Genomic DNA, 25430 nt, shown 5'->3' on the forward strand with positions numbered 1-25430 from the left:
CTCAAATATAAACTTGGACTTGTTCCTTCTCACTTTTCAAAGAATTTCTTTCAAAATAGCAACAATAGATACCATACCAGAGGAACGGGAAACTTCAAAGTACCTTTCCAAAAAACTACTCTCTCGCGCTTTTCTATTTCGTACCGTGGTCCTTGTCTATATAACAAATTAGTATCCAAAAATACCCAACTGGAAAAATCGAATAACTTAAATACTCTGAAAACATTATTAAAAGATCTTATTTTAAACACTAACAACTTTATGAACTTTTATTAAGCCTAAAACATTCAAAACTATATATAAAACTAACTTTGTTCCGAAACCAATATCAACTCTAATAACTCTAAAAACTGTAAATAACTCAAAAACAAACAACAACAACAACAGTAATAAATTATATTATTTATCAACACTAATAAATAAATAAATTTTTATTTATCAACACTATATATTAAAAAACGACTTTATATTACCTATTTAGAAAATCGTGTACCTACTTGTATTTATGTGTATTGTAATAAAATTAAAAAATTAAAAAAAAAAAAAAAAAAAAAATTTTTTTTTTTTTCTTTTTTTTTTTTTTTTTTTGTTTTGTCTGCATTCTTTGTTTTTTGCATTTTTACTTTCATTCTGTCGAAACTGATGACATGATTTTTTAAATATAAATTTATTTTAAATTGAGGTATCCAAAAATATTAATAACGCAAAGCGGTTTCTTGATGACAAGACCATCGGTCTTCTGCAAGTTTCCCGCGTTCTTTGAAGTAATCTAACACTTTACAGTTTTATTTCATATAATATTTGTTATAACGTAATCTTGTGATTTTTTTTTTTTTTTTTTTAACTATACTTAAACTGTAAAGATTGTATTATATATTACGAGTTTATAAAGATTAAAGAACAAAAAAATAAAAAAAAAAAAAAAAAAAAAAAAAAAAAAAAAAAGCGACTTTTAAATATTATGATGTTTTCTATTGAAAATGATCTCGCGAAATCATTGTCATATGATGAAGTTATTTATAATTTTGCCTCGAAAAAACCTCGAAAATTTTATAAATTAGGAATTGTTTATGCTGTGGTTAGTTAGCAAAAAATGAAACAAAGTTAGTTAGCAAAAACTGAAATAAAGTAGCTATAAAGGCATAATGTATTTTTTTGCTTCTATGCTAAGTATATATATGAAGCGAAATCTATAAGGGCGCCAAAAAAGGTTTTGTCCCGGGCGGCTTGAAGACTCTCGGCGGCCCTGAATACCAGTCATGGAAGCAAAAGGTATCTTAAAAATTGCCATGATAACATTGTTTTGTTTTTTTTTCTTAACTAAAAGTTACCAGATGATGTAATTTTTAAAATTTTAATTTAATTTTTAAAAATCTTATCTTTTTACCATTTTAAAAAGATAATAGAAAGGGTAAGGCAGATTTAAATTTCAAATCGTGGTCTGCGTTTGTTTTGGAATTATACGGTTATGTTTCATAAAATAAGAAAGAAAAAGAAAAGAATAAAGGGGGATTTCCACTTATAATTGATTTTCCGAAATGCGCACCAAATACCCGAGAAAAAAAACCGGCTAATACTACTAGGAATCTGTTTAACTTCCTGCTAATACGGCTAATCCTAGTAAGTTTTCGCCTAATACGGCTAAACTTATTAAGTTTCCCATTAGTCATGGCTGATGAAATTCATAAACGTCATCTGCAGATGACTTTTATGAATTTCCTGCTAATCCTAGTAAGTTCCTACTAAGTTCCTACCAGGATTAAACGAAATACTTAGTAAGTTCCTAGTAAATTTTCGAGAATAAAACAAGAATAAAAACGAGTTTTTAAATGTTATACGCCATCTTTTATTTATTCGAGCGGAAGTCAAGTCAGCTCTGAAACAGCTTTTTCAGATTCAATAGTTTGACTAATTTTTGTAATTCTATAGTGGAAAAGCTCAAGAACATTTGGGGACGATTGCGTGGCTTGCTATTAAATTGATGATTTGTTTGTTAATGATTTATAATGTGGTTTTAAATGTTAATTTTAACTCGATATAAATTCTAGCATTTTCTGTATCTTTCTAGCATCTTCTGTAAAACAAGTTCTATCATTTTCTGATTTATAGTAATACGTAAGGTGATGTGTTTTTTTATTTCTGATTTTTTTCTTGTCTTTGTTTATGATTTTATATTGTTTACAATCTAACTCTTTCTTTTTACTGAACAGTCTATATATATATATATATATATATATATATATATATATATATATATATATATATATATATATATATATATATATATATATATATATATATATATTTAATATATATATATATATATATATATATATATATATATATATATATATATATATATATATATATATATATATATATATATATATATATATATAGACATTAAAAATTGATCAATATTAAAATCACTTTCTTGCAGAATATATTTTACTGGTAAATATAGCATTATTTTTATTTTTTTCTCTTGTTAAAACAAACTATAAAACTATTGAATATTGTTATATTTTATATAAAATTATACTTTAGTTTTACATTTACTTAACATTAGAATTTTTGTTGTAAATGTCATAATATATATATATATATATATATATATATATATATATATATATATATATATATACATACATATATACACATATTTACATTATGTTTAGTTCTCAAACCATGTACAATCAATTAATTTCAGGTAACTATTTTTTATATGTAATGTACTTATGCATAATTATTCATTAATCATATTGAATTTAAATGAGGAACTAGTAATGTTTTGAGTGTATGTATATGCATATACATATATATATGAGTGTATGTATATACATAACATAAATATATGTATATACATACACTCATATATGTATGTAAATAATGTTTTGAGTGTATGTATATACATATACATAAATATTTTTATTTTTGATACAATTATTAAATGTTTTTGGATAACTGTAAATAAAATTTTCCTTTTTTTTAAATTAAATTGATTGAAAAAGTTCATAATTCAAACATGAATTTTTATTTTAAACATTTTTGTTTTTTAATAGCATTTACATTTTGTGATTTAAATAATATTAAATAAAGAAAAGATAATGAAAAGCTATTCAAAATTCCAAAATTAGGTTGAAGAAGTTCTTTTATTATAAAATATATTTTATTACAATTATATCAAGTTACAGTAATATTTTTAAATATTTCAATATAAATACAGGTATGGTCGAATAAAAGACAAAGACAGTTGAGATATTCTGAGTGGAATTTAATTGGCCCCTGTAAAAAGTTGTCATACCTACAGTTATGTAGTAAGTTATTCGTTGGTCATGACCATTGTTCATTTTACTTTTTTAAAAGATAGGTAAACAACCTAACAACTTTTTTTTTTTAATTGGTTAAAACTGGTTTTCAAATAAGTGTCTACTGCAATTTTCACTAACATAAAATTTTTTAAAAAAACAACCCTAACAATGTAATTATGTAATGTTTAAAACCCAAATATAATGTGTGTGTGTGTGTGTGTGTGTGTGTATACACTTAAATTTTTAATTTTTAAAGCTATGGAGAAATGATAATGAAACCTTTTCATCATTTTTCATCATTTTTATTGGAAAATGTTATTAAATTGTTGAATTACGTTAATATTTTTTTAAATTTCATTATAGATACAGTTATAAAAGATCAAGACAAATCTTATGGGTGCAATTATTCCACTGGCACCTGCGAAATTACCAAAAGAACTGACCATTGCTATTTATTGTATTTTTCTAAATGTTTAAGTTAAACAACCTAACACTTTATCATTTGTTATTTTTATTGTTGTTTTATAAATAAGCGTCCTCATTGCTAAGGCAACTAGTTAAATTAGATTTGTTGGGTTATTTTTTCAAGAATTATCTATGTTTAAGTAAAATCTGAAAAATAATTATATTTACATTTTCACTTAAACATACATATTTCTTGAGAAATAACCCTGCTAATATAAATATGAAATCTTTACTCAAATAATTCAATAAAACCTAAATAAAATATGAAATTAACTGAAAAAACTATTAACTAATCTATTAACTAAAAGTATAGTTTTAGTTAATAGTTAAGTTAATAGTTTTTTTAGTTAATTTCATATTAGGATTAGCGAGTTTTAGTAGAAAACTTAGTAGGATTAGCAAGTTTTAGTATACTAAAACTTGCTAATCCTACTAAGTTTCCTACTAAAACTTGCTAATCCTACTAAGTTTCCTACTAAAACTTGCTAATCCTACTAAGTTCCTAGTAAGTACTCGTTAGGAACTTACTAAGTTTTAGAAGGAAACTTAACAGGATTAGCCGGGTTTTTTTTCTCGGGTAGATACTACGCATGCGCGCAAGAAACGGAAATAATTAGACGTTGCTTTTTAAGGTCCAAATTCTAAACCGTAACTCGATTGTTTTATCTAAGAGATAACCGTAACTCGATTGTTTTATCTCTTAGATAAAATAATCGAGTTTGAGATAAAACAATCGAGTTATGGTTATCAAATTCGTACATTTTTTGTTTCAACTTTAAAAGCCGTCACACAGTGACTCAAAACAGCAAAAAAATGGTAATAAACCCCTCACAACTTTTCTATAAATTAAGTGCCCTTTTTTAAATAATATTAAGTTGCACTAATTTTTTATTTCAAAAGTATAAATAATTGTTTCATAAAACTTTTATTTTGTATTTTATAGTTAAAAGAAGTAAAAAAATTGATATTGTTTTCAAAGAAATCTGAAAAATGTGAGATTTTTATTTAACTAAAATAGAGTATTTTTAATTTAAATAAAAAATTATATTTATTTTAAAGATAATCTTTTGGCTCTATATATTTCAAATTTACTCAAAAGAAAAAAAAAAAAATCTGATTTTTTTGTTTAAATTTAAAGACTTCTAAAAAAAAGGTCGCAAGTAATTGTATTTTTTTTGTTTATATATCAGCTAAAAAAATGTTCCACCGAGTTCCAAAAATATATACATTTTTTCTAGTTAATTAACATTTCTACTTTTAAATTACAAAAGGATTACTGCGGTCTCCTGCGGTATTGGAAGTTATTAAAGAAATAAAAATGTTGATAAACACTTAAAAACCTTGTTTTCCGCCATTTTTGAAAGTATTTATTATTTGATAAGTACAACATGTTTGAAAAAGCTTAACTGAACAACTTTAGTATTTCCTGTAATATAAAGTTAACGTAGTAATATAGTGTTATTACAGGATGCAGCAATGTGACAATTGTTAAAGCCATTACAAAATAAAATTTTAAACAGTGTAAAGTAAAAAAATATATAATGTACTTTAAAATGTTTCTGATTTATTAGTTTTATTATATTGATGGTTCTTAAAAACAATAACAATGAAAAGATTAGATCTTATCCCAAATATACGTGAACTAGGAGTGGATAAATTAAGATTATGGAAGGATTTACTTAATGAAATAAAAAATACTGAAGAAATTCGCAAAGAAAACTTAAATAAAGTAAAGGTTGCTTTAGTTATATTTATTTCAAAGGTGAAGAGAAAACTAACACAATGTGGACGAAATTATGATACATTTATACAAAAAGAAAATCGTTGGCTTCAAAGAAACCTCATGAACAATAAAAATAGTCATTTTGGTTCTGGAAGGCCTTATAAGCAATGGAATGTTCTTGGAGAGCAAAGCAAAAGAAAAAAAATTAAAGAACTAGCCACTGAACATCATGAAGCTCTATTTTTAGCTTCTGCAAAAAGTGAAAATGCTGCAGGAAAAAAAAAAAAGCTTTTTTTTAAAAAAACAATATGTCAAATCTTTTAGAGATAGAAAAAGTTGATAAAACTTTGGATAAAACCTTTCCCATCATTATGAGTGTAGAGGAAGCTCTTGCATTAAAAATAAACACTGATCTCAGCGATAAACAATATCAAATGACCAGAAACTCAGCTCTTGTACACAATGTACATATTTATCTTACCTTGCACGATATTTTGGTGGAAAAATTGAAATGTTATCCTGAGAATATACATTTCTCTGAAATTTCTGCAAAGTGTACTCTTAAGCATGTTAGATCACACTGTGAGTAGAATAACTGAAATGATTGATATGCCTAATTGTGGTCAAGGAAACGAAATATTTGGAGTTTTATATGGAAAGATTGGTTTTGATGGAGCCTCAAGCCAAAGTATTTATAAAAAGAAATACTTTGAGACAAGCATCACAAGTATAGAACTTAAGAGTGAAGAAAATCTTTTTAGTACAGCTTTTGTGCCTTTATTGCTCAAAGTAAAAGATGGCGAAATTTGGAAAAATGCAAATCCTTCAAGTTGTCACTTTTGTAGACCTCTTCATCTACAATATAAAAAAGAGAGTTCAATTTTATCCAGAGAAGAAGAATCAGATCTAAAAAATCAAATAAATACATTAAAGACGTTTTGCAAAGTTTTTGATATTGCAGGAAGAAATGTGACCTTTAATGTCAGCTATAGAGTTGATCTTACAATGCTTGATAATAAAGTAGTTAATGCACTTACAGAGACAAAATCCACTCAATCCTGCAATGTTTGCAATGCTAAACCCAACGAAATGAACAATATTGATTTATTAAAAGCAAAAACTGAGAATAAGTCAGCCTTGGGGCTTGGAATTTCAGCTTTGCATTGCTGGATAAAATGCTTGGAATTTATTCTTCATTTGAGTTATAAAGTTGAAATTAAAAAGTATAAGCCAAAAACAATTGAGGAAAAATTATCTGTAGACTTAAAAAAAAAAAAACAGATTCAGGTACTCTTCAGAGAACGGTTAAGCTTATATGTTGACATGCCTAAAACTAGGTCTGGAAATACCAATGACGGCAATACTGCCAGAAGAGCATTTAAAAATAGTACAGTTTTTTCTGAAATTACTAAAGTTGATTGTGATATAATTGAAAGATTGCATGATATTCTCATAACCATATCTTGTGGATATCCTATTAATATCAATGAATTAGATTTATACTGCACTGAAACAGCTAAACGTATAGTGAGTTTGTACGACTGGTATGTTATGCCTCCCACTGTACATATACTGCTGCTTCATAGTTCTTCCATATCACATAAATTACCTTTGCCAATCGGGGTATATTCGGAAGATGCACTAGAGAGTTTAAATAAACAGATAAGAAATTCTAGACTTAAGCACACGGCAAAAATATCAAGGTTAAACACAATGATGAATCAGATGCACTACCTTCTAGTAAGATCAGATCCAAAAGTATCAAGCATATCTTTTAGAAAACATAAGAGCTATCGAGGAAAACCGTTACCAGATGAAGTTATTAAATTAATTGTAATGTAAATAATAAAATGAATGTAATAAATACAGTTTTTTTTCTATGTATCAACCTCCTTTAAAAACCATTTTTATAAAAGTATCAAGTGGAGTAATATATCAAGATAATGTGTTTGTCTTGAAGATTCTAAAACTTGAAAAAAAAAATTTTTGTACGCGTATAGTCACCTTAAACGCGCGTATACGCGCATAAGCGCGCGTTAAACGCGTCGAAGCTACGCATAAAAAAAAAATTATTAATAAATTTGAAATCTTTGACCCAAAAATTATTATTTTGAAATATAACATTATTGATTTCCGATTTATGTCAAATTTTATTTAATTTTTACCGTTTTTTGATCGTTCTGAGTCACTGTGCGTCAGTTTGGCGACGTTTCTTAAATAAAACGAAGTTGAAATCCGTTAAACTTCGAAAAAAAAAAAAAATTAAACGATTATGAAAGCCTATATAAACAAATGTAAAGGTCTTAGCATACCTTTGTATATTCTGTATTTCTGTGTATGCTTCAATTTTTTATAATACTAAAATTAGAAATTAGAAGGGCAGAGATTACTAGCATATATCAAACTAGTTATCACTTAACTTCACTTTAAAGTCTTTGAACCTAAACAAAGGTAGCTTCTCTGAGGGATAGAGTAGGAGTCCAGGAGAATAGAAGGAAAGAGTATAATAGTACTAGTAGAGTCACATACTAGTTCACTTTAAAATATAGCTTATGAAACTTGAAATAAAAGTCATTGAAATTTAACTAAAAGTCATTAAGCTTAAAACCTGCGCGAAGTCATGCGACGTTCGTTTGTTTAATTTTAGTACGCATTTTTTTCGTTTACTCAAACTATTTCGAAAACAGTTATATTTTTGGATGCGAATTTGAAAGCTGTTAGAGTTTATACAACTTTTTACGATTTTGAAACACGTTCAATTAATTTTTACACAACTTTTAACGATTTCGAAACACGTTCACACCGACTTTTAGTGACACCGAAGCTTCATCTTCGACTTCGAAACATGCCGACCTTGATTGTTTTATCTCTAGTTTAAAGAGTAAAAAAATGCACAGGCAAAAGGACAAGGAAAAGTATGCTTGTTTTTTCTAAGAGGTCAGTAATAAGTATTTTTATGGCGGTGTATTCAGTATTTTCATTCGAGCAGATTTTCGGAAAGTGATTACAGATATTTGTTATGGGAATGTTTTTCTTAAGAAAATTAGATGAATGGAAATCTGGCTTTATAAAATATTTTTAAAATTTAACAAGAAATAAAACTCTACCTGAGTAATCGATAAAGGAATTCAAAACATGTCATTAGTGACACTGAAACTACAAAGTTGTGAGTTATGTCTTTATCCCATAGATACTCATCATTTGGCCTTCAAGGATCAAATCAGTTTTTTCACCTTAAAGTTTAACACGTTGACCGTCAATAGAATTTTTGTAAAATGTCTGAAAATTGTTATCACGTAGGTTTAATTTAATGGGTCGAAATACAATTATTTCATTTGTTTTGAGATATTTTTGAGGTAAATTGAGTTTTTTTAATGCGTCAGCCACCGGTCATCGACGTGGTGCCAATGGTAAAATATTACAGATGGCGCATACCCGACGAACAGATTGACAAGCTAAAGTCAGGTATGTCGTATCGGCCACTGGTGGCCGACGCGGCCTAATTGGAATATTTTGATGTCGGCCACCGGTGGCTGACACGGCGCTCAACGTGTTAAGATCCTTTTATACATTTTTCGCGACGAAGTCAACATTCTAATATGTTTTTAGAATGTTGAGTTTGTCGCGAAAAATGTATAAAATTCTTCACTGTTTTCTTGACAAAACAAAAAATAGCCGAGTTAAATAGCTGACACGCATCAAATAATAAAAATTGCCAAGTTTAAATGTTTGCGCAACTAAATTAAAAAAAAATAATTTTACTATTAGTTATTACTAAAAAAACAAAAGTTGGTTAAATGTAACTAGCTTCGAGACAATTTTAATTGAAGTTACTTAAACATTAGCAGCAAAATTCTAAGAGTCTAATTTCAAAGGACATACAAATTTTGGTACGCAATTTGAAATTAAACTGTTACTTAAAAAAAGATTTTAAAAATGCAACCAATTAACAATTTCCACACAAATTCACTCTCAAGAAGGTGCATATTTTTCTATATCTTGCATTACACAGGAACAAAATAAGTATATGTCGAAAGTAACTTTTTTATATTTCTGTTTCGTGCCGCAATAATAAGCAAAATGTTTGTTATCGATGCGTTTTCAATTTAAAAATTGTGACCTTTCTTTAGTGTGTCATTTATTTAATAAATATTAACTAATTATTTGTAGAAAAAAATCAATCTGAGGGATAGAGTTCTTTTAGCCATGGGCGAGCAATATATTGAGAACCATCAAAATACTCAAAGTAGTCAAGTAGTTCAGGATGATCAACCTGAGAAAAAAAAAAAAAACTCTAAATATCCAAATAAACAAATTTGGGGTTTTTCGAAAAATATTGAAAGCAATTACTAATCAATTCAAACAAATGAAAATAGCTCAGTTTCTTCAGAAGAAACCAACACAACTAAAAGCATTTTTCATCTCATATATTAAATCCATGGTGTTCAATTTTTAATGTAAAATTGTCTATTTTAAGAATGTTTACCTCGTGGTTTAAAACAATTTCTAACTGGTCTTCAACAACATAAGCCATTTGAAAATTAATACGAGATTTAGTATCTACCAGAACAGCATAACTCGGCTGGTTCAGCGAAAACTATTGTGGAAAAATAATCTGTTATTTATTGACTGTTTGTTATTGTCTTTGAATTTTTGTTTCTGTTAAGTATAATTTCAAAATTAAAAAACACAAGTCTTACAACAAATTTCTCACCTAGAGCTAACACATTTTAGATGAGACAAAAAAAAAGAACTTACTTTGTTAAGGTTGTTTGATTGTATCCAAAAATCAGGAGCCTTAATAGAAAAAGGAAAAGCAAAAATATACAATATACTTAAACACAAAATCAGTTACAAAATGCTTTATTGCCCAACATAAGTTATATCTAAAAAGGTTAGACATAATTAGTAAATGTATGCTAAACATATATAAATATGTAGCAAATTAATTAGTCAAATGTTTTTAGTTTTTCTTTGAGTTATACAATAACAATATTTTTAAACATTAAAAACTTATATCTTTTTTTTTCAAAACTTTGTTTTAACAACAAATTTTATCATTTTAAAAATGAGGAAATATCAGCTGGGAAAAGAGTAGAAAATATTCCCATCACACAACTACTCAATATTATCAAAGAGATTTCTTACTCAGAGTAGATGATCCCAAATTTCTTCAACCAAAATTAAATTGTGCTACCTAGGAGAATCTCTATAATAAATGTTATAAAAAGTGTGCTTCCAATAAAACTACCTTGCTTCTTCTATCAGGTTAAAAAAGTTAGGAAGAAAGCTGGAACTCAATTCATTGTTGTAATTTTTGCATATGAAATAAAATGTACTTCAACCTTATCATGGACAGCATGTATTTATTATTTTTCTTTTTTTTTTTTTAAACATGACTTTTTTAGGGATGATGTAAACTTGTGACTGATTATATATTTAGGCACCCTTTACTTTTGCTTCAATTGAAAAAGGATGAAGTAACATTTAGGGGCTGCTACACATATGGGAAGTTTTATGGAAAGGAAAACCAGTTTCCAGAAACCGCAAAGTATTTGGAAATCGAAAACCGAAAATGTTATTTTTAAAACCGGTTTTTGGATATATATCTTTTGTTCAAAATTTATTTGGTTATTTGGCAATTCTAAACCACTTTTCTTGATGTGTAGTTGCTCGAGAAAATAAATGAAAACATTTAATTTGTTTCCACTTGAACTTTAACAGTAAGTTACTGCAATTTGTGATGTAAAAGTGAAACAAATTTTCACAAAAACGAAAATATCGTTTTCTGAAGTCCACAAGGATAACACACCAGTTTGGAAGCACTTTTTGCACTCAAAAGAACTTGAATTGCCCAAGTGCAAAGAAATTAAGTGTAAAGGAGGAACCACAAGCTCCATGAGGAACCACCTGAAGACAAAGCACAACATCACATTTGCTGCTGTTGTTACTCCTGAGAGGAAACTCTAAGTCATCAAACCCGTTGATTCATTTTTTAAGACAAAGGAACCTGTTGATGTTACTTTGGCTGAGCTTATTTTATGTGATGGCCTGCCCTTTCGTGTTTTCTCAACTAGTCAACGTTTTTCTAACCCTAACAAGTGTGAAGGCTGAAAGGTCATTTTCTGCAAGTGGTTTATTTGTCATTAAATTAAGGTCAAAGTTAAATGATGAAACACCTAATGTTTTATGTTTTTTACGTGCTTATTGTCTTAAGAAACGTAAAATTAACCATTAAAAAGACTTATTTGTTTGCTGCTCAATTGTATTCAATGTACGTATATGACACTGTTGCTATATATATACATATGTTTTTACTGCTGTTGTTCCCCTGAAATATATATAACAAAAAAATACACTAGAAAACCGGAAAACTGGTTTTAAAACATTGAAAACGGCAGTTTATTCGAAAAACTGGTTTTAGAAAAAACTTAAATATTTCCTTTCCCTAGAAAAGTTAAACTACTGTACCACCATTAAATTTAATTGCTTAGCAGTTGAACATACATCCAGTTTTCATTATATTGTCTGACTCTAAATCTATATTAGACTTTAATTCATAACTATTTATTTACTTGATATAACTGACAGCTCTCCCATAATCCATTAGGCAGCCATTATGCAAATAATCAGTACAAAACATGTTATTACTTAAATAAGCATTTTTATTTTTTGTATAAAAGGCTTAATTTAATGTTTGGACTTGAGTATTACAAAATAAATCTAAAAGACTGCTGTAAAAGTATTTTTTGCTAATTAATTACATATAAGGAATAACTAATGGCATACAGATCATATCCATAATTGCAATACTAATGACCTTTAACATTATGGAAACTTCCCACACACAACATACAAGATACAGTAGCTAGCTATAGTGTGGGATTTCTATTAACTGCGGGTCATAAAATTATCAACATTGATTAAACTTGCTATTTCTTTAGATTAGACCCATAGCAAATTATTAAGTTCTCATGTAATGTGTTTTAAAGCCAAGAATCACCTGCATCCTATTGGAAAACAAGCTGGACAGGAACATGCTATGGTAGGACTGTTCTCAACAGCTAGCTATTCTACCAGCAGACATCAGAGAAGTGTCACCATTGTTAAGAGTATGCTTCAAAATGTTGATCATGGAAAGTTTAATCAGGCTTTTGTAATAGGCTTATTTTGCAGCCTACCACAAAGGTCTGTGCACTAAAGACTTCAATCAGACAGTGCACATTGCTTCTGCATAATAAATGTATAAATTTACTGTAAATTTTTACTTTTTTTAGATTTTTCTAAAAAGCTTTTAACTTTAGCAAGTGCTTTACAGGTTAAATTATTATAGCATACTTTATGTATTTTAGTTTTGTTTGTAAGGTTATCTTGAAAAAATTTAAAAGTGATTAAGAAATGTTTTAAATATGGAAAAATTTTTTTTTTACTAAGAACTTGACTTACTTTTGTTTTGTAGTCCCACCCATATATAACTCCTTTGTACCCAAACTGTTTATGTATTATAACTTGTCCGACATGATATTTAATATGAGTACGATCTATTCTTGGATCTGTTGATTCTGCAAAAAACCCATTAGGTTCATTATATAGCATAACTTCTTTTGCAGGACACTCACCATTATCCCCATAGAAAAGGTTATATTGTAATTGAGAAAAAACATTATTCCATTCCGAAATATTACTGATCTTCTTAAACAGATTGATACTATCACGAAGAAATCTTAAAAAAAGTATAAGTATATCTATACCTGTCCATCTATCTATCTATCTATCTATCTATCTATCTATCTATCTATCTATCTATCTATCTATCTATCTGTCTATCTACATACATACATACATACATACATACATACATACATACATACATACATACATACATACATACATACATACATACATACATACATACATACATACATACATACATACATACATTCATACATACATACATACATACATACATACATACATACATACATACATACATACATACATACATACATACATACATACATACATACATACATACATACATACATACATACATACATACATACATACATACATACATACATACATACATACATACATACATACATACATACATACATACACACACACACTAAACAATAAGACCAATAGACTCTAAACATACCTACTAGTCAAGTACTGACGATCGTAGTCTTGTCGTGGTGTCATCCACTTTGAAATCAGATATTGTGCCGGAACAGCTAGAAGAAGAATAGCTAGTTGAAGTCCAGGACGAGGCATATTTTTGTTAAAACCAAAAGAAACTCAGTGTTAGAAACATTTTCGAATGTTCAAACTAAAGAACTAAAAAAGAGTTGTCTTGTAATTGAAACGAATTAAGATTAGATTAGTTGCGAGTTATCTTATTTTCAAAAACAATCAATCGTAGAAAAGTCGACGCAGCATCAGAAAGGTCTTTCATAAAGACTTATGAATTTGATGCCCGTTCATGGGTAAAGGACGTAAATTTTTAATGTTAAAACTTTTTATTGCTAAGGGGGTTTTTCATCACTAATTGATGTTTCTTTCAGATAATGTAGGAAAAAAATCCGTAAACGTTAAAGATTAGTGTATTTTTAGAATTTTGGTTCGTGGAAACTGTTCGTCTGAAATGTTTTTAAATTTTTGCAACAATTCAAAGCTAAAGAAACAAAAATGTTCCTGGAGTAAATTTTTTTATTTTGTACGTCGATAGTCATGACAGAAAAATATGGTATTGCTAGCCATTGCGTCTATTTATAAATTTTCGATTTATTTATGCTTCAAGAAAACTGCTCTTTATACCACATGGCAATATGACGCAATTTGAATTTAAAGCGCCTGGAACTGTTCGACTTAAGAGAAACTAGTTTATTTCCGAAAAATACGGTGAATCTGGTTACCTAGGACACGCAAACAGATCTGTACCAGTAAATTTAAAACAAACATTCTCTTTGTGTGTGGGATATGCCATAAAAATATTTGTCGAAAAATTCTGTTGTTTTGTATTATACTGTATCAGCAATTGGTTTTAACAAGTTAAAAGATTGTCAAAATTGAGAGCCTTTTTTTCCCTCACTTCAGACTCTAAGGCTTTCCACCAACTATGTTTACCTTCTATTGTGTTGTAATTGGTTAAAATAGGGAAAATATAGAATGGCAAAATCATCCCAAACCGAAGTGACTTTAGTGAATAAAATAGTCTGAAAGAAATACATATGAATGGTTTTTAGGTTTGTGCCAAGAGAAGCATCTTCTCATAGTTTAGGACTAATTCATAGCTTTATGAGGAGATTTTTACAAACTTAAAGTAATTGAGTTTAAACGTTTTTTTTTTTAAAGTAAGGGCTGTTTATAAATTTAAAAATTTTTAAAAGCAATAAAATGACTGATAGTAACTCTTGCTACTGTCATGAACTGTACCAAAACATGATTGTTAAAGATTTTCTTTGAAAAAAAAATTAAATCATTTTTAGCCGTTCTCTTTTATCATAACTCTTTTAATTCTTGGGAGACTAGCCTTTTCTCTCATTTTATTTGATCTGATTTTCTTCGCAGGTGTAAAAACAGACACATAGTTTACCCTAAAGGCGAATTCCTTTTTACGAGTTTTTACGAAATTTTGCAAAAAAGAGAAGAAAAATTGTAAAAATATGCAGAAACTGAAGTTCGACATCAAGCGACTTACAACGCGTAAAATGTCAGTAAAGCTATTTTAAACTTTTTCAAAGTTTGTTTAACTTTTGAAGAAGTGAAACTTTTATTAGTTATTAACTAATGCACTTAATTCTTTTTTTTAGCCTTGGAAAGATATTTTTTAAGTTTTAGGATATTCCAATTAGGAAAACAGAATTAGCACTTTAGCACAAGTATTGAGTAAATTCTTAAAATGTCCAATAACATTAAACACAGGAAAGGCTGCAGATGTCTGTAAGAGAAAAGTGCTAGGCTTGGAACAACCCCTATTTCTGCTGGCATGCAGACACCATATTTCAGAAATTTCAAAAGATTTTAAGAAGATTAATTTGAATACTAAAAATCTATATTGGAAGAAAGTAAGGGTCCTGGTACTCAATAAAAATGCGTTCCAGATCTCCTTTTGTGGAGTTCAACAAGTTTAATGGCAGCCTGGTTTTATTTGTTCCGACACATCTGATACTTAGCTTCATATCTAGCCATCTTTTCACTTAATGATACAGATTACCAAGATGTATGGGCGATGGCCAAAAAAACTTTTTTAAATGTCTATGCTAGAGCACAAGATTGAGGATCAAGTTTTTTCATTAATGTACTGAGTGTACTGAACTTCTCTGAAAAAAAAACCTACCAGATAGGTTTCCCTGGTCAAACCAGCAGTCTTGTTTAGTTTTCACTACCCTCAACCACTAGAGAATAGAAACTCAACGAATGACGATTCCACTAGGTTTTAACGGCTTTTACTGTAAGTTTGAGAAATTTCCAAAGAACTTTCAAATAGACAATTACTGCATTGAAAGAACCATTTTGCTGGCACATGTACATAAAATGCGGAATATGATTAAATTTGCTGCAAATATTTATTTTTTAACGTAGTGAATCATTTAATGTAAATTTTTTTTATTAATTCATTTTTGTAATAATTTGTTAATGTAAAATAAAACTCATTTTTATTATAATTAATACTTTAGTGTTAAACCTTTAAGGGTTAAGAATTCTTCTAAAGACTGCACAATGTGTGTTACAAATAAAAAGAAATACAGTTTACTTTTGCTTCTATTTTTTTAATTAGAACAATAAATAATCTTAAAAAAAAAAAAAACCACCGGCAAAACCTTAAAAAAAACAACTTATGTATAATACAATAATTATAATCATATGACACTAAAATCGCATTTCAATCGTATTTCAAATATATCACATATCAATACATATCAGCATATCAATCGTATTTCAAACAATTTGCTTGTATTTTAAAACTAATGTAACTTTTAGTTACATATATAAATCGAAGACTAACGCTAAATTATGCTCGTTTATATAAAGATACTATAAAATTGAGGCTAAATCATGTTCGTTAATATTAAATTCCTCTGTGTAAATACATATCATCTTTAGAAAAAAAGACACAAGAGACCTTCTCATGGCTGGTTTACTTTGATTTGTTTATTCAGATTTCGATTCTAGAATAGTAGGTTTTTAACTTAGGAAAGTGTTTTGTGACGTACACTAAATAGTCCCCAATGGTTTAAAGGCAGAGATTGTATAAATATGATTAAAAACGAAGCTTAAATTAACTGCTTTTTTTTTTAATTTTTATTAACGATACTCTTTTATTTACATTTTATTTAATTATTGTAACTTTCTTTTGTTTTATTTCTAAAGTTTTCGCTAAAAAACTCAATAAAACACAGAACAAAAACGAGTTAAATAAAAAAAACAACCTGTAACAAAAATATTTGTTTCTTGCAAAAAATAGAGGCAGAAATATTTATTTATTTGATGTAAGAAGTTGGTTTCAATTGTTTGATTGAAAAAGTTTACCTGATCAAAGTTGTTTTTTTAAGTTTGTTCTAAAACTGTAATTTACTGTAGAAATTTCATAATTAATCCTATCCATTTTACTTGGTTGAAAAATTACTTCATAAAAACTCTTTTTTTTTCTGAATGTAAAAGAGTTGTCAGTAAACATTTTATAAAATGTAATTAATCTGAGTTCATTTAGAGGGTTTACGCATACAAAGTAATTTAAAACATTAAAGTTGCTTTTTACATTCGTACATACTTGATCCAAGTCCAGTGAACTCATGTCAAGCACATTTGAAAAAAGATGAATCTTAACTTTATCACTTGACTGAAACTCTTCTTTGGAAAGGCTGGTAAAAGCCTTTTTACATAATTTATTAATTTGTGATTTTGGCTCTCTTTGATAAACATCGTTAATGTATTCTAATCCTATTTGCGCAGCATTCGAAGATGGGTCAATTAAAGTGAATTTGGACAAATCAAGATTGATGCTACTATCCTTGATAAAGTCTATAAGTACACAAAACGCAAGTGCTACTCCGCAACCCCAATCTTAGACGATAATTCGTGTGACTATTTTTTCCCGTGAACTTTGGGAAGTCAGACGAGAAAACTTTTGTTATTTAAAAAAATGAATAATGGGGAAATATAATTACGTTTTGCAGGTTTAGGGACGGGGGTAATATGCCATTGCTGAGAGCTTTTAAAGCTTCTTTTTCGTAATCCTTCAGAAGTTTAATAAGAAATAAATCGCAAACTTTTTTAAAAGCATACTTTAAATTATCTTTTTCTTTTGTTATACTGCTGCTGAATAGCACTGATAATTTACTTAACTAAATTTTGGCGCAACGTGAGCTTAACCCCCCGAAACTTTACGATATTTCATTAAGATCAAAGAAAAGCCGCAGGAACATATTTGTTCCGGTAGATGAAAAATTGCATTAGTGCAAAAACTCGTCTCGTCTGACTTCCCAAAGTTCACGGGAAAAAAAAGTCAGACGAACTATCGTCTACCCCAATCTATAATTTCAACCGATTTATTATTAAAATCTTCTTTGAATAACGACTTAAAAGCTAAATTTAACTTTATTTGGTGCATTTTAAAATATGAGGCCGTATAGATATCGAGGTGTTCATTTGTTTCCAAAATAGCTCTACCGCGTTCAAGTTGGTAGTAATAATTTTTATACCCATCTGCTGGATATTCTTCAATAATTTTCAAAGTAGTTTTTTTGAAAGATTTCACAGTGGTTGCGTCGTTGTTACTCATATTTTTTTATATTTTGTTTTTAAATATTGGTTCGACGATGCAGACATAAAACTTACTTGTGCTCTCAAACTAATTAAATTACCATTTTCCTTACTTTTAAGTCAAAAAAAGTAAATTTCCTTAAAATATTATAAAATACCTTTGAATGTTCTCCTTTTCCGCTTCTTCAAGTTTTTTTCGGATTTCATTTGAAAAAAGTAATTTGAGACGTTTACTAAACACTGCCCTATTGTTTAAAAACACTGCCCGTTTGAAAGTATAAGTCGTATAAATGTAATTAAAAACGCAGTTTCAGTTGATAATATTTATTAATATATTATTTTATTTAAATTTACTCAATTGTTGTAAACGTTCTTTTGTTTTATTTGATTTTTCACTAAAAAATTAAATTATACATAAACTAAAAACGAGTAAACAAGAAAAAATGAGTAACATTTGTTATTTGTAAAAAATAGAAGCAAAAATTTTTTATCTATTTGATGTTTGAAACACAACAGCTGCAAAGTAATCTTTCGTTGACGGCTCTTTGTAGCCAAGCTCCCCTTGAACTTCACCACGCATTTTGTAAAGTTGAACATATCCGGGCTGAATTTCCAATGCTAGAAAAATTTGAATTACTTTGTAAATCATTATGAAATCGAAAGGAGAAAAATTATATACAACTATGATTATTATAATAATTATGCTAAACAAAGTAAAGTTTCTGTAAAATATTACAAAATACCTTTGGTGTAGTCGTTTGCAGCTTCTTTATATTTCTTTGTCAACTGAAACAGTCTACCGCGATTATAGTACGCGAATGATAGATTTGGATTCATCACAACTAAAGAAAGTGAATTAAACTTATTGTGTAAAAAAAAAAAAAAAAAAAAAAAAAAAAAACTTATTACAAGGTAAATGGTACACGTAAATGTTGAAAATGGAGAACGAAAGAGATTTTGAAAAACAGAAAAACAAGTAAAAGATCATCGGAATCAAACGTACTGGCTTGATTGAAATCATTCAGCGCGTCTACCATGTTGTTGACAGCGATCTTGAAACAAAAAGCATTTCAACACTTCACTTAAAAAATAGATATTGACTTCTCAATTAGGGTTGAGCTTTTACCGAATATTTACCGGTAAATCGGTACAATACTTTTATCGATATACTGGTAAAAAGATGCCGGTATATTACGGAAACTATTGATTTTTTTAACACGGCGATCTATAATGCAGGCCTTACCACCGTGCTAACGACGTATCTGACTGGGACCTATTTAAAATGACGCTAAAATATAGTCGCCATTTTAGCGATATTAGGATATGGGTAAAAAGCGTTGCATTTATGATTTTATCACAAATTTTATTTGCTTATTTGCTAAAAACAAATATAATAGTTTGAAGCTCTTAGTATTTCGATTTCCTAAAAAAGTAGGGCACTACTCAACTTTCTGCCCCCCCTCCCCTAATTTTATGATTGATTCTGATAGAGAATTTTATGCTAATTAAGAATCGTATAAAAACATAGGTCTCAAAATCAATGGAAAGTGCTCTAATCTGAAGTTGAAAGTACAAAAATATACAACAAATCGCTAATATTGGATTTTGTTTTCAAATGTAACAAATGACAGTGTAGTTTGCGAGTTGCATTGGCCGATAAATTTTGAAAAACAAAAAGTAAGAGGCAAATATCGTTCTTAATTCCCACCATCTGTGTGGCCAGGTATACCGTTTTGTCAAGTTCCCAACCATCTTCCTCCATTACGTTCAGCAAATCGTGCTTCTTCGTGTTTTCGAAATTTTGCTCAAGATGAACTATCAAATTTTTTAGAAAAAGATATTTGACGTTATTTGAAGAGTTTGATTCCTGGAAAAAAAGAAATAGTAAGTGTGTTGGTACTAAGATTTATTCCAAGGAGGTTATTGTCAGATCTTTTCAGTATTTTATTACATCCAGAAGTTTGTATAAGCAAATGCGAGCAGACTACAAATTGGCTTTTGTAAGAACTTTGACATGAATAACTTCAAAAGTTTCAAAATTGAATGAGAAGCATTTTTTGACTAATATTTTTCAATCTATTGAAGAAAAATAAAACTTTGTTATTGCATGATGAGGTTTATGTTAAAAAAATGTTGTTATACCATGGCGGTACATTAATCGGAAAAGCAATGAACGACTTAACTTTTTTTGCAAAAACTGTATTGGGTGTAATGGTCAATCGTTTATTTGGTGGACCATCATTCATTTTCCAAAATGATATTTATAAGTAAATTAAACTCTCAATTTCTTTTTGAACAAATTGGTATTACTATCCAATCAATAAAGGAATCTTCAGGTCAAGTCAAAGCAATAATATGTAATGGAAATACAATTTTTCATGCATTCTTCAAAATGTTTGGAAAACCATTTCCAGATAAACCCTGGTTGACTAATTATGGTATTTTCTTAATCTTCGATTATGTCCATTTGCTTAAAAACATTAGAAATAATTGACTTACTGAAAAAACTGGTCAACTTTTTTTTATTGATGAAGGGGTACATAAAGTAGCACAGTGGGATCATCTTAAAATGCTTTATGAGCTTAAATTCAAAAATTTAGTTAAACTATCCAATTTAAATGAGATTTCAATATTTCCGAAGCCAATCGAGAGGCAGAGATCCTAATGATGATAGGTTACAAAATATTTTGAATTTTGGAAATATGGCTTTAAAGATGGCTGGAAAGCAAGGTAAAAGGGAGAAACAACTTATTTGTGACACTGCACAGTCAGTTTATCACACATGCAATAGTGTTGTTGAATTATGTAGATCATTATTGGATAGCTCACATCCATATGTCATTTTTAGTGAGTTTTCTACTAATCCATTGAAAAAAGAATTTGGCAAATTGTACCGAGGTTCGGGAGGTACATATTTTTAAACAGTGCAACAGGTCATTGAAAAGTTGAATATTTCAAGAGCTAAGCTTTTACTATCCCTTAATAACCTTGCTGTTGATTTTAGTCTTGATACAGCCCATTGTTGTCCGAATTGTGGTTTTCCATTGGATGAGTCATCTGCTGAAACATTTGATAAACTACCAGATCTTGAATCTTTTATTTCTTCTGATACAAATATGGCAGTTATATACATATCTGGGTATATAACTCATAAAGATAACGAGCTATCAGAAAATGAGCTGCTGAAAAAGACCACTTTTTACTACCAAAAGTATAAACAATACATAGACTCAATTGACCATGGTGGTCTTAATATTCCTACCGATAATACCTGTCTATGGGTAATATTTTCTTTCATAATTTTTAATACAATCAAGGGCCTAGTATGCAGAACATCAGTTTTTAACACATATTGTTTAAATGATAGCTTCATATACTTTGCATTTATTACAGTATAAGTAATTCTTTCTATTGAATTATGAAATTTTACCTTTGATTTGATAATAGAAATATGACTTATGAGGTTTTTTGTCTGCAAAAAAAATTCTTTTTTTTAAAAAATTCACATTTAATTACACAAATTGAATAACTTCTTACTTTTGCATTTTTATGGCATAAGTAATTTTCATCAAATCTTTCAAATAGAACTTTAATTTATATTAACCATAAGTATTTTTGTGGTGGTGGTTAGTAGAATTTTCGAAATTGTGTTTTTATCGAATTTCTGGGAAACCGCTATTGCTCATTTAGTTTGCACATCAAGTGACAACAAAACTTCATGATGCAAGAGTGCCTGAAGGCATTTGTGAATGAAAAATTTGAACACTTCTCAATCTGCAAAAGTTGAAAGACGATGCTCATTTTGCTTGATAGTAATTGGAAAATGATTGATATACAATTGCACTCAATATACCTTCAGAGAAAACATAATCCAACATGCTTCAGCAGACCCACAGTAGGTGAACAAATTGTATCTTAAGTTATCACTTCTAAAGATGCTTCACCACATGGCACTGTCAGAGTCACACAGGTGAAAGGTGGAAGACCTCTTCCTCTTACACAAGGTAATGTTTTAAGCTAATATTACTCTGAAACATTTTATAAGATGGATTTAAGAAAACTTTTTGCTTCAATACAAGTTATTTGTTTTAAGATTGGAAGTAAAAGAATTATTTATTATTTCAAACTCTTAGTTTTAGAAAATACAAATAATATCTTAAAATGTCCACTATTTATTACAAAAATACTTCAACGTAAATCTAGGTCCTTTTTGCTCAAAAACCTTTTTTGGTAGTAAGCCAAAGCTGAGAGCAGAGGATTTAGTGCAGCTTCAGTCAAACACAGGTTTGTCTAATTCAGGCATTAAAAAACTTCCCACCACTATGAATCAAGTTACAAAATCACCGATTGTTGAACCAAATTATAGAGCAAAGTTTATGCAACTTGGAAGTGAACTTACCAATTATTTTTCTCAGGGTGTTATTGATATTTCCCTGGATCAAACAAAAACAAGGCAACAAATTGTTGTACACTGCAAGAATCTTAAAGAGATTCAAAATGCGATCTTGACACAGAGACAAATATACTCAGAACATCTTGTCAAGCTGGGGTTGGATAATGGTGGTGGCTTTTTCAAAATCAGTCTGGGCATTCAAGAGCTCAATACAAACAGTCCCATTTTAAAATCAAACTATTTCTTCTCAGGCCATATGTGGTGAAGTCAGCAGCCACAAATTTGAATCTGATACCGAAGTCAGTTTTTTTGGTACTACTAAGGATGAAAACTTACCCATTTTAAAAGTAAAAAAGCACTTGCAATCTATCATCACAATAGGCAGAAAACCTATCAAGTTATTTCAAAAATCGTTAGTCATTTAAGAAAAAATCATTAAAGAGCATGGAAAAGAGGTATTATCCTCGATTGTAGAACAAGATAAAACAGTCTAACGTTGATGAATTAACAGTTCCTTAAAGTTAAAAAATCAACCAAAAAAGTATTAAAAGACATTCTCAACATTAGATTTGCATTAATGACAAAGTAGACAATTTATGCAACATTATTGTTCTCTTAAATCAGTCAAATTTGTAGCAGAAGTTCTTTGCCGACAAACTGTAACTGTTCTTACTGCAATGAAGAGTGCAACTTTAAGACGTTTTAAAGTGAAAAGGCAGAGTAATCTTATCAGCTTGTACAGATACCTTGTAATTCAAAACGCTTGTCCAACATTGAATTTGAATGTCCAAAATTTGAATATCGAATTCTGTATTTCAAACAACTGCCAAAAGAAAAAGGACTTAAAAAAACTGCTTTTCTAACGAATTCAGAGCTTTTTATAATTTTTTATTTTTTACCGATTATACCGGTAAATTTGAAAACTCAACCCTTTTATCAATAATGAGAAAATATAAAAAAATAAAAATAAAATAGAAATGCATGTCAACCTTACAAACGCCTCTACTTATTAAAGCTATTTTATCATCTGGATTCCATACAATGGCACTATCATAATAAGCTAAAGCCTACAATATAATGAAACCAGCTATTATTTTCAATTGAAAATAATAAATAACAAAAATATAAATTTTTTTAGTGCTACAGTTACGGAAAAAAGTATCCGGACAAACTATTTATAGATATAATTCTATATTAAATGAAGGAAACCTTATACTGTTATATATATTTTTTGTAGCTCTCGACAAGCTCTATCTAAGTGTACCATCAAACATTTACTACACTAAGTAGATGTCTCTTTTGGTGAGAAAAACTAAAATGGCTGTGGAAAAAAGTATCCGGACAGTTACTTTCTGCTAATTTTAGGTCAAGATTTTCAATAAAGTTAATGGCATAATATCTTATAAGTATCCTAGTAGCTTAGGAAAATATAAGTAAAAATGATAAAAACCATAATTTTTATTTCTATAACATTTAGAACCCATTGACAACCGTTACCATGGTGAAAAGTAAAGAATTGACAGAAGTTGCTAGGAAAGAGATTGAAGTGCTCTCAAAAGAAGGCAAAACGGTTCGAGATATAGCTCAACAGCTTTGTATGCCCAAATCAACTGTTCAAGATACTCTGGGGAGAATTAAAAAGCATGGAGTACTCAAGATTGCCAAGATATGGACGAAAACGAAAAACAACTCCAAAGATTGATCGAAATATCCTCACTTTGGTTGAGAATTCCGTGAGACCAAATGCAACAGATATTGCGAGTCAACTCAGAGAACTCGAGTTAGTCAATATAAGTCCTCGAACTGTTAGAAATAGGCTGCATGAGTATAATTTACATGGTAGAGCACTTGCCAAAAAACCGTTACTTACCAAACGACATATTGCAAAGAGGTTTGCGTTTGCAAAGAAGAATCAAAACTGGACCGTTGATGAATGGAAGAAGGTATTATGGTCCGACGAAACAAAAATATGCCTTAATGGTTCAGATGGTAGACGCTGGACATGAAGAAGACCAGATGAATTAGTGCAACAAAATCATGTTAGACAGACAATAAAGCATGACAAGTATGTCATGGCCTGGGGATGCTTCAGTTGGAATGGTGTGGGGAGTATTCATGTTATAGAGGATACATTGGCTTCCCCTAAGTATGTTAGAATACTTTCAAATCATATGCTACCATCTGCTCGAGAGTTATTCGATGGAGAATTCTTATTCCAGTAAGATGGTGACTCAAAACATACAGCAAAAAATACCAAAGCCTGGCTCCAAAGCAAAAATATCGAGGTGTTAGATTAGCTAGCACAAAGTCCAGACTTGAATCCTATAGAAAACCTATGGAAAGTAGTCAAGGAAGAAATTTGTAAGCTCATATTGACGAAAAAAGACGATATCGAGGAAGCACTCAGAAAATGCTGGAATTCTATAGATATAACGAGGTGTAAGAGTCTGGTTGAGTCAATGCCTAAGAGAATTGACGAAGTATTAACTAATAAAGGAGGATGAACTAAATATTAAAGAAATAAATTACGAAAAAAAAAAAATTTTTTTTGTCCGGATACTTTTTTCCACAGTTATATTAGTTTTTCTCACCAAAAGAGACATCTACTTAGTGTAGTAAATGTTTGATGGTACACTTAGATAGAGCTTGTCGAGAGCTACAAAAATATATACAACAGTATGAGGTTTCCTTCATTTATATAGAATTATACCTAAAAGTAGTTTGTCCGGATACTTTTTTCCGTAACTGTAAGAAAAAGTTTTAAAAGGTG

The 25430-nt window shown here is 29.1% G+C and overlaps 2 protein-coding genes, 1 long non-coding RNA gene and 1 pseudogene across 27 annotated transcripts in view; 2 read left to right on the forward strand and 2 right to left on the reverse strand.

Moving 5' to 3' along the window:
- Positions 1-1645: 1645 nt before the first annotated feature.
- On the forward strand, positions 1646-3807 carry LOC149891028 (uncharacterized). Of its 11 annotated transcripts, XR_016450966.1 has the most exons (6): positions 1646-1775; positions 2069-2120; positions 2401-2454; positions 2679-2710; positions 3227-3317; positions 3675-3807. It is a non-coding gene; the product is annotated as an uncharacterized LOC149891028 (long non-coding RNA). The 11 variants fall into 11 exon arrangements; XR_016450972.1 differs by lacking the exon at positions 2401-2454; XR_016450973.1 differs by lacking the exon at positions 2401-2454 and having other exon boundaries at positions 2069-2115.
- Positions 3808-9620: 5813 nt separating this feature from the next.
- Positions 9621-14322, reverse strand: LOC145180642 (F-box only protein 21-like). The gene is made up of 5 exons (XM_090082993.1): positions 13661-14322; positions 12946-13222; positions 10258-10296; positions 9986-10096; positions 9621-9772 (listed from the first exon to the last, which is right to left on the reverse strand). The coding sequence occupies exons 1-5, from the start codon at positions 13774-13776 to the stop codon at positions 9677-9679; spliced, it is 639 nt and encodes a 212-aa protein (XP_089939119.1). The 5' UTR covers positions 13777-14322; the 3' UTR covers positions 9621-9676.
- A 4317-nt stretch (positions 14323-18639) lies between these two features.
- Positions 18640-25430, reverse strand: part of LOC145202154 (uncharacterized) — a 44556-nt gene continuing 37765 nt past the window's right edge. For 13 of the 15 annotated variants that reach the window (XM_090081288.1, XM_090081286.1, XM_090081287.1 and 10 more), the window contains 4 exons: positions 23650-23727; positions 19271-19319; positions 19011-19109; positions 18640-18885 (listed from right to left, as the gene is read on the reverse strand). In XM_090081288.1, the coding sequence (XP_089937414.1) occupies positions 18755-18885; positions 19011-19109; positions 19271-19319; positions 23650-23727 (357 nt within the window). In that variant the 3' untranslated portion in view covers positions 18640-18754. Of the gene's footprint in view, positions 18886-19010; positions 19110-19270; positions 19320-23156; positions 23484-23649; positions 23728-25430 lie in introns of those variants that run through there. The other 2 variants (XR_016450594.1, XM_090081290.1) reach the window with 1 other exon arrangement.
- Positions 20982-21665, forward strand: LOC149891029 (uncharacterized; annotated as a pseudogene).

The sequence above is a fragment of the Hydra viridissima genome, unplaced genomic scaffold (assembly GCF_058129835.1).
Source record: "Hydra viridissima isolate aposymbiotic clone 2 unplaced genomic scaffold, HvirCarnegie_v1 scaffold_3, whole genome shotgun sequence".
Classification (NCBI taxonomy): Eukaryota; Metazoa; Cnidaria; class Hydrozoa; order Anthoathecata; family Hydridae; genus Hydra; species Hydra viridissima.

Bases quoted from the DNA above. Each gene is read 5' to 3' on its own strand.
- LOC145180642 (XM_090082993.1), bottom strand. From the start codon at position 13,776: ATGCCTCGTCCTGGACTTCAACTAGCTATTCTTCTTCTAGCTGTTCCG. The intron at 10,097-10,257 runs GTAAGTTCTTTT...TTTCCACAATAG, and splicing joins AATCAAACAACCTTAACAAA to TTTTCGCTGAACCAGCCGAG. The intron at 9,773-9,985 runs GTAAACATTCTT...TTTTTTTCTCAG, and splicing joins AAATTGTTTTAAACCACGAG to GTTGATCATCCTGAACTACT.